Source organism: Leopardus geoffroyi, chromosome D1, assembly GCF_018350155.1.
Source record: "Leopardus geoffroyi isolate Oge1 chromosome D1, O.geoffroyi_Oge1_pat1.0, whole genome shotgun sequence".
NCBI classification, from domain to species: domain Eukaryota; kingdom Metazoa; phylum Chordata; class Mammalia; order Carnivora; family Felidae; genus Leopardus; species Leopardus geoffroyi.
Window position 1 is genome coordinate 9515481 of NC_059329.1, and position 13180 is coordinate 9528660.

Below are 13180 nucleotides of genomic sequence, written 5' to 3' on the forward strand. Positions count from 1 at the left end.
CCTCCATTTTTTCCTTTTCAAATGGTGTAGTGTTTGCGTTTATAATACTAAAATGGTGCCAGGTGTTTAATCATTCTTTGAGTATTTCACCTTCCCGGATGCCACACTGCTGTACTGCATTTTGAGCTGGTGAAACACATTAGCTGATGAGGCTTTGAACCCTCCCTAGCATTATTTTCTGAAACAGGCCCAGGCAGGCCTTAATGTTATGAATAGAACAGCAGAATAACAATGTACTTAGAGTTCAGAAAGAACAAATAGAAACTAAACATCATGCAACACTTCCTTCAGTTACTTGTTTATGATGATTTTAAACACCTTATTTAAATCACCTCCTATACATAATGACATCTATACCTTCTATTATAATTCATATTCAATCCATGACTGTTTGCTGACCATCTACTACATATTAGATGCTGCTCAGTGCCATGGGGGTAAAAAAAAATTCAACGGGGGCACCTGAGTGGCTCAGTCGGTTGAGCATCTGACTTGGGCTCAGGTCATGATGTCACAGTTGGTGGGTTCGAGCCCCGCGTCAGGCTCCGCGCTGACAGCTCAGAGCCTGGAGCCTGCTTCGGATTCTGTGTCTCCCACTCTCTGCCCCTCCCCCACTCACACTCTGTCTCTCAAAAATGAATAAATGTTAAAAAAAATTTTTTTTAATTCAATTTTCTTTTCAAGAGGCTTATAATCTGGAGAAGGAAATCAGATATGTACACAAGTGACTATTTGGATGCAACCTTTTGAGAAATGGGATAGTCAAAAATCACTCCAAGTTTCCAGCGTTAGTAACCAAGACAATAAGGTTATCACTGCAATAACTGAGTTCAGCAGAAGAGCTGGGATCAGAAGAACGGTGCTCGGTTCAGACTGAGTGCTCTGTTTTCCATGGCAATTAAACACCCAGGTAGTAATAATGCTCAATGGCAGGATATTAGAATTTAGCAGAAGGTTGAGACTGGGCCAGCCTAAACCAACCTCATATATCTTTTTAATGTTTATTTATTTTTGAGAGAGAGAGAGAGACAGCTTGAGTGGGCAAGGGGCGGAGAGAGAGGGAGACACAGAATCTAAAGAAGGCTCCAGGCTCTGAGTTGTCAGCACAATGTCCGACGCAGGGCTCGAACTCACAAACTGAGAGATGGTGCCCTGAGCCAAAGTCGGAGGCTTAACTGACTGAGCCACCCAGCCACCCCTAAACCAACCTCATATTTAAGTAGAATAGAAAATGGATGTGGAGGGGCTCAGGTCATGATGTCATGGTTTGGGAGTTCAAGCCCCATGTCGGCTTTTGTGCTGACAGCACAGAGCCTGCTTGGGACGCTCAATCTCCTTCTCTCTCTCAAATTCAATACACAGACCTAAAAAAAAATTTTTTTAAGAAAATGGATGCAGAAATTTAAGAACAAAAAATAGAAATAAAACATCTCTTGCACCGCTTTTATGCCATGTCTACCATTTCCATTACGAAGGGCTCCTAGGTGGCTCCGTCGGTTGACTGTGAGACTCTTGGTTTCACCTTAGGTCACGATCTCATGGTTTCCTGAGTTCAGGCACCGGTTGGGCTCTGAGTTGGCAGCACAGAGCCTGCTTAGGGTTCTCTGTCTCCTCTCTCTGCCCCTCCCCACTCATGCTATCTCTGTCTCTCTCAAAATAAATAAAACCTTAAGCAAATTAAAAATAAATAAAAATAAAATAGAATTCCCATTATGAGGCATTTAGTCCCTTGACTAGACGTTGTCTTTCAGGATTTCCTTCTGAAAATGTCAAACGAGTCATCCTCGGTACAAGGAAAGAATCCCGTTCTGTCTGGAGATGTTTTGGAAATAGGGGAGGGAGCCTGAGGGGAAGCACCATGGAAACATGGAAACGGGGCAAACATGAGGTTTCTGACCATGAGGTTTCGAATGTAGATGAAGAACAGAAATAAGGGGAAGTATATCAAAGACCTATTTTACCTTCTAATTAAGACTGTAACAGAGAGTCAAACGGTAGAAAACAGGAAAATGACCGAAATGACCTTGCACAAGTTAGCAGTTTCCCGAACTGCATTTCCTCATTTTAGCATGAGGGAATTTCAGCTGGATCGCTAAGGTACCTTCAAGCCCAAGGTTCATCGATAACAGTAAACCTTGAAAATCTGATTCTGCATTTGTCTTCTTGGTCTTAGCTAAACCTCGGTATAAGATGAAAATATTTATGCATTTAATAATTTAAAAATAGGCAAAATAATTTTATAATGTCATCTATGTTGAACATAACACTCACTACATTTTTTGATGTTATAGCCAGTCTTATCATCAGACCGATGTGATTTCATTAGCTTCCCTTACTTAAGTTGCAAATGATGTCCATATGCAAATGCACATCATTGCTAATGAAGAAAAAAATACAGATGTTTTAGCAGAAATCCCACTTCTGACAGAAAGTGTATTTTTTTTTATTTTTTTTTTTATTCTTTATTTTTGAGAGAGAGACAGAGAGACAGAGTACAAGCAGGGGAGGAACAGAGAGAGGGAGACACAGAATCGGAAGCAGGCTCCAGGCTCTGAGCTGTCAGCATAGAGCCCGACGCGGGGCTCAAACCTACAGACAATGAGTTCATGACCTGAGCAGAAGTCTGACACTTAACCAACTGAGCCACCCAGGAGCCCCAGAAAGTGTATTTTTTAAATACCCTAAGTAAGTAGCACTGTTTTATAAAGCCTCCAGCAGATGCTGGAGGGTCAGTGAAAAATAAGACGTCATACCTGTCTTAGAGATCTCATTTATCCTCGGCACTTTATTGCACCTTTAGAATAACTAAATCTCTCCTTTCCAGAGTTGCAGCCCCAAATATCCACCTTTACCAAGGTCCTTTCATTGCCTAAACATGCCTGGCCGTAAATGCATCCTGCTTAGCCTCTGACTACTTTTGCCTCCCAGCGTCTTCATTTGTCATTGGAAACGGGAGGTTCATCTTGGTCTCTCTCCACTTTAGTCACCAGGTCCTGTGCACTTTCCTTCCCCAAGCCTCTCCCATTCATACCATATTTTCTACATCACTGCATGCCAAGGCCATTAAAATAATTGCCTAAATGGACGTTGAGGCTCCTCAGTCTCTTCCTCTTCTAATCTATGCCACTTTATTAATCTCCATAGAACAACACATCATGTAAGTCATAGCCCCATCAGAAGAATGAGATTAAAACTCTCTGGCCTGACACCTAAAGTCCCCCACGATCTATTTCTTACTTACCCACCTCTCTAATCTTATTTCCCCAAGTGCAGACACACTCACTGCTCTCCCAACTGACCGTGTATGTTATGGTCTCCATGAATTTGATCGTTATGTTTCCTTCATGAGTTGTTCCTGCTGCCAAGAACATCCACCTCTGTCTTCTCCCCTTATCTGAGTCCTACTTTTTCTTCTAGACCCAGATTGATCCCTTATTTTCCATATAGCCTTTTCCATGTCCCCACCTTTGGTGATTTGCTTTTTCTTTTTTCCTAAATACTGGCAATAATGACACTTATGTAAATTGTGCAGCCACTATAAAAAACACTATGAAGATTGCTCAAACAAAATAAAAATATCATATGATTCAGTAATGCCAATTCTGGGTATTTATCCGAAGAAAACAATTAACACTGATTTGAAGAGAGAAGTGCACCCCTATGTTTATGGCAGCATTATTTGCAACAGCCAAGATATGGAAGAACCCAAGTGTTTATTAATAGATGACTGAATAAAAAAGATATGGTGCATATATAGATATGCCATGGAATATCACTCAGCCATATAAAAAAAGAATGAAATCTTGCCACTTGTGACAATGTGGATGGACCTAGAGGGCATTATACTAAGTGAAATAAGTCAGACCGAAATACAAATACCGTATGATTTCAGTTGTGTGTCAAGATAATTATCTGTTATTAATTAAACATTAAAAAATTAAAAATTAATTTTAAAAGAACAATGAAGCTTACATTAGTATTAAGAAGTCTTGAAGCATCTATTAATCTAACCATCTTGGTACTTAAGTAATTATATATAATATAAACATATAAATAATATATGAATAGTATATTGTATATATTAATATTAATATAATTACTAAACCCTTTCTTAATTAGCTGTGTATACAACCTGTCTATCTCTCCAACTAAACCATAAATCCCTGGACTGTGTTCTTTCAAGATGGTTAATAAGAAAAATGTTTGTTCGTACTGTTAAAGCCTTAACAAAGAGCTCAAGCAATTTTAATTACGAAGTCTATTTTTTAGATGGTTTCTGATTTACTAAAAGATAAATTAATTGAACATTTTCATATTGAAAGCAACAGTATTGATTAATCAATAAATATAAATAAGAAGCTAATGAATCTGGGGCACTCTTACTAATGAGAGCACAAGGAAATGGAATCAGAAGTATGAAATTATAAAAACTCCTGACAGCTCATTTTAGCTGGAAAGAAAATCTCCTGTCATAATTAAACAGATTCATTAATTTTTAGCTCTTCAAAGGTACTAGGTTGACTTCAATCTAGTCTTGCATCAACATATACACCAGTTCTTAATAGAGTAGCGTAAATGGTAATAAGGTAGTCTGACATTTATTGGTCTATATAAAAATCAAAACATGGTGTTATATTTCCTAAGAGAAAATATGCATTTAGAAAGTGGGTTTAGGAGCGCCTGGGTGGGTCAGTCAGTTAAGCATATGACTTCGGCTCCAGTCCTGATCTCGCGGTTGGTGAGTTCGAGCCCCACATCGGACTTGCTACTCTTAGCACAGAGCCTGCTTTGCATCTTCTGTCCCCCTCTCTCTATCTACCCCTCTCCTGCTCATACACTCTCTCTCTCTCTCTCTCAAAAATAAATAAACAATTAAAAAATAGGTTTAAAAATAAGCTGCTAAGCAGAGCCTAGGTGGCTCAGTTAGTTAAGCATCCAACTCTTGATTTGGGTTCAGGTCAAGAGATCATGGTTTGTGGGTTAGAACCTCTGCTGTCAGCACAGAGCCCGCTTCAGATCCTGTCTCTCTCTCTGCTCTTCCCCCGCTTGCACATAGTCTCTCTCTCTCTCTCAAACAAATGAACATTTGAAAAAAATGAAAAAATTAAAAAAAATCTTTCTAAAATAAGCTGCTAAACTCCAATAAATTTCTAATCAGTCTGATTTTTCACTTCTTCTTCTCTAACGGCATCCTTCAAAAGCTATGGAACATAGAATATGTTCAGATGGTGTGTCTGTGTGTGTTAAAAGAAGAAAGTAAGTTTGTCTCCACCTTTTGTAATTCCCAATCCCCATCACTCTAGTCTTTCATCTAGGAGTGGTAAATTTAACCAATGTAAGTTCTCCAAAGCTAAAGCAGAAGGTGTATGTTTTCTATACTCTTCTCGGTTTCCTCCTGATCATTAACTCTCATCGCCTCCCCTTAGCAATCCTTCCCCATCACCCTAATCACCAAAAGCTCAGAAATTCAATAAAACAGTAAATACTCTCCCTGAAAGGTACCTTCCTGGTTTTGTCTAAAACAAATGCAATCTTCTGTTTGGTATTTTAAAACACCACAAGCATTCTTACTTAGATTAAATCATGGGTCTCCCTGGTCTCCAGGCATGCCTAGACATGAACCATAAAGGGAATGAGATCCTTGGAGTTTCTCTAGTAACTACAGGCCAAGTCAACAGCAACCCTAAGAACAAGCATTCTTTAAAAAAAAAAAAAAAAAAAAAAAAAGACACATTTTTTTCTTGTTATTTTACTTTTTTTAGTTGCACTACCTGCAAAATGAACTGCGTTTAAAAAAAAAAATCTATTTCTGGAGACAATGCATCTTGATGACTTTTACATATGTTTTCTTTATTTTTTTTATCATCCTTGAAGAACAGCTCTAAAAATATAAGTTTCAAGGCATCTACTGCAACCAGTGCTTTGGATGGCAGCAATCCAACTCAGGTAAGACATGTTAGATGCAACTAATGATTCTAAAACATCAACCAGGAAGAGGTATTTAATATTGTATTGGGTAAATTGACTCACAATTTGAAAAAACAGAACTGCTTTTATAATTACGTCCTAACCAAAACTTGTAAGTCTGCACGTTCTTAATGGAATGAAAGCTATTTCACTCCTGCATTTATTTATGCGTGTATATTTAACTACAAAATACAAAATTGGCTCTACAGTTATCTTTAGAAAGCTCACAGGTTAATAAGCTCTGATTCCAGCATATTGCCCAGTATGGCTTGGTTTACTGTACGTGTTAAAGAAATGTGAGGGATTTGTGTAATATGTTCCACAACATTGTGCCTCTCCCAACCATAAGATGAATGCAAATTATTGTTAGTTATAAATGACCTGTTTTTTGCAATTTAACTTTATAAGTTGATCTTGACAGTTAATGTTTTCTGTACCATACATTTGGTACAGTAAAGTTGGTTTCTTACTCTTCACTTTGGTGTTGTCAGAACAAATGATGCGTGTGGCAAAAAAGGTGTGTTCATATTGAAAGATAATACTGTAATACTGAAAACTCATCATTGGAAAGTTCTTCTGGTGGTTTAATAGTATGAGTTTAGAATTTGTTTTGAATGATCTAGATGAGTTGCTCCTAATTCACGCTATTAGAGGAATCTATGGAACCATTTGCTGGGTTTAGGGAATCAATCTATAGCTGCGAAGTTTTCCTCTGTGGGAAATAATTTAGAACCAAGCATTTGGGGTCAACAGTGAGTGTTCTATACCAGATGCGTGAAGACCATACTGGGGGTGGGGAGTGGGGGGCTACTCCCAACTGAGTTTCACTAAACTGAGGTTATCCTCTCCTGAGTTATTCATTGAAGGAAAAGAGGGCATGGAGTAAGTAAGACAAGAAGTATTCCTACAGGTCTCCCAGAAGTCCTGTCGAACTGTCCTTTTTGTCCAGTCTACTCCAAATACACACATAAATACATCTACATGATCACATGTGGAGTTGTGAGAATAAGAAAAATGTAACTGGTCACAAGACATTGTTTCTCCCTGAATATCCAGATTTAGTCTTGCTTGGGGGACCTACTCAAGCCTCAGCTCCTCCATGAACCTTCCCTGACAATTACAGTTCTCACTGATACCAACCTACCCTCTTCTATTTCTGCCCAGTTTAGTAATTTATTATATACTGCCTTGAGGGATAAACAATGTGTTCACTTTGTGTTACCACCTAGATTATACACACGGAGGGTAGACTAAGTGACCTTAGGTGCTGAATATATACCAGGTAATTAAATAAATATGTGAGGCCCAAGCTTTGATCTAACTAACGAGTTGGCTGACTGGCTATTTGACTAGAAGATCCAACCCTCCACCTCATTGCATGGCCCTCCAAGACTGTAAGAGGAGCCCAAGGAGAAGGCAAGGGTGCGGACGGGATTCTCAAAGGCAGTCGTCCCACAAGCCAGAGGCCACCCAGGCCTATCTCCATCTGGAAAATTAGAGCCTACAATTTGGTACGAGGCCAAGTTGTTTTCTCTGACGGAGATGGGCATGAAAACTGGGTGGGCGTGTGGGGCTTCTTGGGGAGGGGTAGGGGAAAAGGAGCTCTTTGTCCCTCCTGCCCTATCAGGAAGAGAAACTTCTCAGGAATCTGTGCCTCGGTCTCCAGGGCTTCTTCCCCGCAAGGACCCGCCCTCGGCCCCTTCTGGCAGCTTCCGCCCCTCCCCCAACCCACCCCCACCTCGCGCGCGCCCCGCCCCCTCCGCCTCGGGGTTCCAAGGGCGGTTGGCCCGCCACGGCCACGGTCACTCGGCCGTTCGGAGCTGCGGGGCGCACGGGGTTGAGAGAGCCGGCTCTAGGGTTCGGGCTGGGGCCTGAAGAAACGTTTTCTGGGGCGCACCGGACCCGGGAGTGAGGGAGGTGGGAGCCGGCCCCAGAAAGCGTACAGAGAAGGAAGGGAACCTGAGGGGGAGGGCCCCGGGAGGCACGGGGGACCGGTGCGGGGCCTCGGCCGAGGCTGGGATGAAGCCACCTAGGGTTGGGGGGGTGGGGGGCGCGGCCCGCAGGTGCAGGGCCTTTCGGAGCGCTGCCCGCTGGCCCTGCCACGCCAAGTGTATGCGGGGGCCCGGGCAGGGGCCAGCGCATCCCGCGGGCCGGGCGAGGGTACCCGGGGAGTCCGGGACCCCGCGCCCTGGTCCTCGCGTCCGGGCACCGTCGGGCGTCGCCAGAGGGGAAACGAGGCCCGGACCCCGCTCGGGGCCAAGGCGTGGGCGCCGCCGACCTTCCCCGGAGCTGCAGCCCGCGGGCGCCCGGTGCTCGGTTTGTAGGCAGTGTAATTAGCTGATTGTACTCTGGTGCTCACAATCACTAACTCCACTGCCATCAAAACAAGGCACAGCATCACCCGCCGCCCCGCGGGCCGGAGGACGCCAGCCACCCTCGGCGGCAAGCGGCGGATCCCGAGCGTTAGGAGAAAGCTGCGCTTCGAGACTCGATGCGTCAGCATTTGCGGGGCACAGCGCTGCTCGCGGAGCACATGGTCGGCTCTCGGGGCGGGGGGGGGGGGGGGGGGAAATGCCTGCACCCCAGGGGGGCGGCCGCTGCTCCGTGCGGTTAAACTGTGAGCTACCCCGGGGAGTCACTGCGAGAGTGGGCCATCTCCTGCAAGCAGGGCGACATCTGGACAGTTGAATGGCATTAATGTAAGCTATAATGACTTCTAGACTCAGGGGACGAGCCCTGAACTTGACGTTTAATGCTGTATGATGTGATCCGTTGTGCCTTTTTTTTTTTTTTTTTTTTTTCATGAGTAAGTTCATTTTCACCAACCCACCAACTAAAGGGAGCTACAACTGAAACCATGATTTGCCTATCACCACGTTTGGGGCACCAACTTGGTCTGCAGTGTGTGATGGAAGTGAACTTTTTTTTACCCGCTCTGTGAGTCTAGTTACTAGGCAGTGTAGTTAGCTGATTGCTAATAGTACCAATCACTAACCACACGGCCAGGTAAAAAGATTTGTTAATCGTCCAAATGAGCTGCCTATGCACATCAGTGTGTTTGGGGTGGGGGAGGGGGGTTGGAATATGCAGATACTCCCCATTGCCTATGAATAGCTTAGCCAAGAGAGAAATCAGTATCTTAGCTGCTAAATATACAATGTATTATATATATATATATATATATATATATATATTTATATGTTTTTATAATTTTTCAACTTCCTTGAGGTGCTTAACCCCCCAAAATTTTGGATATATTGGGGAATATAATTTTTTGCTTAGTTGATCTATTGCCATTGTATAGACTTGTGATTATCAACTTTTGAAACTATCTTTCTGTGAGGCTGTATGAAAATTTTTGAAAGATTAAAAAGTGCCATCAAGTTGTAAGTTGTGGTTATTACCAGGTGTCCCCTTATCCTTTCCTGAGTTGGCTGTAGGCCATCCATGTCAATTCCTGCCATGGTAATCACACCTTTGCTGTTGGCCGAAATAGTGAGATTGTTCCTAGATTAACGAAATCTCCCAGGGAAGTGATTCGCTCACACTTCATAATGGTTTTTTTTCTAAGAATACATGAACATTTTTCACAGTTTATTTGGACCGAGTCCATACATGAGCCATAGCCCCTTATTTTAAGTAATCGTTTAAGACTCTTGCAGAGCACACAGCTTTTAGCCGGACTGATGAGTAAATGCACTTAGGATCTAAATTCAGCTTCTTCCATTAGATTTCCCTGAAAGGATAGGGCGGAGGGGACTCTTTAACAAAAATTTTACACCTAGGTGCTTATCGCCCCGTTTGGACCTCTGGGCTCCCCTAGGCTAGGATGTTAGCCTCCCTGTTGGATTCTCCAACCAATATCCACATAGGGCATGCTGAGCTGTGGCAATCTGGTGTGGAAGGAGGGGGTGGGTTCGGGTGGCAGAGCAAAGAAATTGAAAGCTTTATGTAGATATCTAGATATATTTGGGGGATAGGGAGCTGGGTGGGAGGTGGGTCGAAGTCTGACTGGGGATGTGAGAGCGTTGAAGTGTTGCCCCACTGACTCCCAACAGGACAAGAAACGCCTCCAACTTGATGTTTTGACTCTGCTATCTGGACTCACAAGGCTTGGACCGACCCTAAAGCCTGTGGCCCTGAAGACGTGGGCTTTCGGATAGCCCATGTGCAGGCGCTGCACCCCCACACCTATCCAGGAAAACTAAGGACTTCTGGCGTGGTTGTTGCCAATCTGACAGTTCTCTACAAGGTGGGGCTGGGAAAGAAGCCAAGGGAGCTTGGAGAAGCGTCCTGAGTTGCCATGGAAACAAAGCCCAGCGGCAGAGGTCGCCCAGGCCTAAAGGAGTCCGTTGAAATTTGCCCTCAGGGATTACTGGTGTTCACAGGATCTTCAGAACAGGACTCCAACTTGGCCAAGCAGTTCTGGGTGGCCGCGTCGATGTATCCCACCAATGAATCTCAGTTGGTGCTGTCCAGAGGTAGCAGTCAGCGTCTGCCGGTGGCCAGGGCCTCCAGGGGCGGTGCAACTGGTGAGTGGATGCCTCCTGTCATCATCACCAACCCGGAGGATTGCAGAGCTCCTCCCAGAAGTAACTGCAGAACCGAATTCTAAAAGAATCTTTCGTTTCACATGTCTAAAACCCTATACCCACAGCTTTTCAAACTTCTCAGCACTCCTTCCCCAAAAGCACCACTGGTGTATTTGTTACATCTAACATCACATCTGAAAGTATCTCTTGAGTTATGGCAGCTCTTTGGCTAAACGGTAGAGAATAATCTGGGGGAACGTTACATGTTGACTGAATGGGGTGTTTACGTAATCAAGTTCACACAGGAAAGCCTCCGAGAAAGTTGAAAGCAGAATCAATATTGGGAGCCAAGTTCCCAGACGTGTAAGACATTAGTAAGCAGATATGCAAACTGCTATTACGCAATTTTTATAGGTCTAGAGAGCTTAAATACCTTTCATGCCGTCGTCTTACCAATAATTGCTTTACTTCCCCTTTGTATTTTTTAGAGAAAATTTACTTTCAGCCTTTTTTCACTGGAAAAAACATTAAGTACCAAGTTTTATGCATTTCAACATCCTGATTCCTAGATTCTTCAGAAACTAGGTACTAGGTATAAGGAGATGACTTTACACTTTGGCATAACTTTCTGAATTGCATACCAAAGCTCTGTCTCAGAGACCACCCTATTTACCCAGAGGAGAAAGTCTAAATTCCCTACCACATTGAATAGGAATATAGAAATTGGAAACTCTGATACTGCAAATATGTTCTCTTCAGAGACCTTCTCTTGTCTCTGGACTCTTGTCTTACCTTCTAAAGAGATTAGAGGTTCCCTTTGGCAATAGCCAATTATTCAGTCTCCGATTATTTATGCATCTGGTTTATAAAGTTTCAAGACAGTACATATTTGTGTCTACCTTCCCGCTCTATTACCTTTTAATATTTATCCAGTTTCATATCAACCTTAGTATAAAATGAGGATAAAATTATTTCAGGTTGAATTTGACTTTGTTTCCTTTAGAGAGTCCAGACATCACTGCTGAAACCCTAAAGACTCAGCAATCTGAGGAGAAAGAAAAGTATCTCCAAAAGGTAGGCCAATTTTTCAAGGTCATCATATTTTCATTAGAAATTCATTATTATTTTCTAAATAAGCCTAGTCATTTGAGTCGCCTGGGTGGCTCAGTCGGTTAAGTGCCCAACTTCAGCTCAGGTCATGATCTCGCAGTTTGTGAGTTCGAGCCCCACATCAGGCTCTGTGCTGACAGCTCAGAGCCTAGAGCTTGCTCTGGATTCTGTGTCTTCCTCTGTCTCTGCTCTTCCCCTGCTCATGCTGTCTCTCAAAAATAAATTTAAAAACGTTTAAAAAATTATATATATATATATATATATATATATATATATATATTCTTTTCTAAACACATGTATGTAAAAATTTTCTACTTCTTGTATGTCAGCTTGAGCAATTAGAGAACCTTTGTTAGAATTATAATTAAAGATTAAAAACTTCTATCAAGTTTTGGCTATTCTCAGTCTCTGCAAAAGCCCACAGAATCAGAGGGAAATGGGGGAAAATGGCTTCACACATTTGCCATCCAATAAATCCCCAAACCATATACAGTGTTCTAAGAACGTTGTAAGAACTGGAAAAATCTAAAAGAAATGGCTATCTTAATAGGTCAGAATTAAATGATCAGAGGGATGAGTCTGTCATCTAGAACCACAGCGACTAAAGGGTGAAATTGAACACATTAGCACAGTCAAATCCACTGAGCATATCTCTTTTTGGCAACATCCCTCCTTTGCTTAAATGGCACAGGCACAGACTTTAACTCCTCAATTAATATGGTGATTTATAGGAACATTTTGTTTGGTTCATGGATAAATTCCATTCCTGTAACTGCTGCTGCACTATAAAAGCAAAGATAGAAGATTGGTTTGGGCCTAATATCTTTTAATCATTGGTGTACTGGCAAACTCTGAAAGACTTATCGGGAATTCTACATAGATTACAGAATAATGCATTTCAGTTTGCTGATTACATTAATTCACTGTATAGATTTTTGGTGATTCTTCCAAACAAATGAGGTGATTATAAATAGTCAGCATTTTCTTCTTTCTTGAGGCTATTAGGTACTGTGTATTTATACCAGGACTTAATGGGTGGGATGGAACCTAATTTTTAGTGAGGTAAAAATCATTCAAGTCAACTTCCTCAATACTTTTTAATTTCATTTTTGGAAGATATGAAAAACAAAAGATTAAAGACAAACTATTGTCAATTTTTATCACCTTTTGCCAAACAATTAAGATGATGTGAGTTACAGTTGCATGTTCTGCTAATGAATTATTTTTTTTAATGTTTATTCATTTTCAAGAGACGGAGACAGAGAGCACAAGTGGGGGTGGGACAGAGGGAGAGGGTGGCACAGAATCCAAAGCAGGATCCAGACTCTGAGCTGTCAGGACAGAGCCTGATGTGGGGCTTGAACCCACGAACCACCAGATGATGACCTGAACTGAAGTCAGACGCTTAACTGACTGAGCCACCCAGGCACCCCTGCTAATGGACTATTATATCAGTAGTCTTAGAACTGGTTTCCTTGCCTCGGGTTCTTCTACATTAATTACTTAATGCTACAGATATTTATTGAGAAGTACCAAGCGCCAAGTACCATACCAGATGCTGGGAATACAGA

General features: G+C 42.2%; 1 protein-coding gene across 7 annotated transcripts in view; it reads left to right on the forward strand.

Annotated features, from left to right (window-relative positions):
• Positions 1 to 5779: 5779 nt before the first annotated feature.
• The window catches only part of HOATZ (HOATZ cilia and flagella associated protein), a 28049-nt gene continuing 20648 nt past the window's right edge, over positions 5780 to 13180 (forward strand). For 5 of the 7 annotated variants that reach the window (XR_006713719.1, XR_006713720.1, XM_045482747.1 and 2 more), the window contains exons 1-3: positions 7750 to 7884; positions 10026 to 10499; positions 11503 to 11573. Coding sequence is in view for 5 of the 7 variants with exons in the window: in XM_045482747.1 (XP_045338703.1) it covers positions 10271 to 10499; positions 11503 to 11573 (300 nt within the window). In the remaining 2 variants the exon portion in view is untranslated. Of the gene's footprint in view, positions 5947 to 7749; positions 7885 to 8385; positions 8667 to 10025; positions 10500 to 11502; positions 11574 to 13180 lie in introns of those variants that run through there. The other 2 variants (XM_045482749.1, XM_045482748.1) reach the window with 2 other exon arrangements.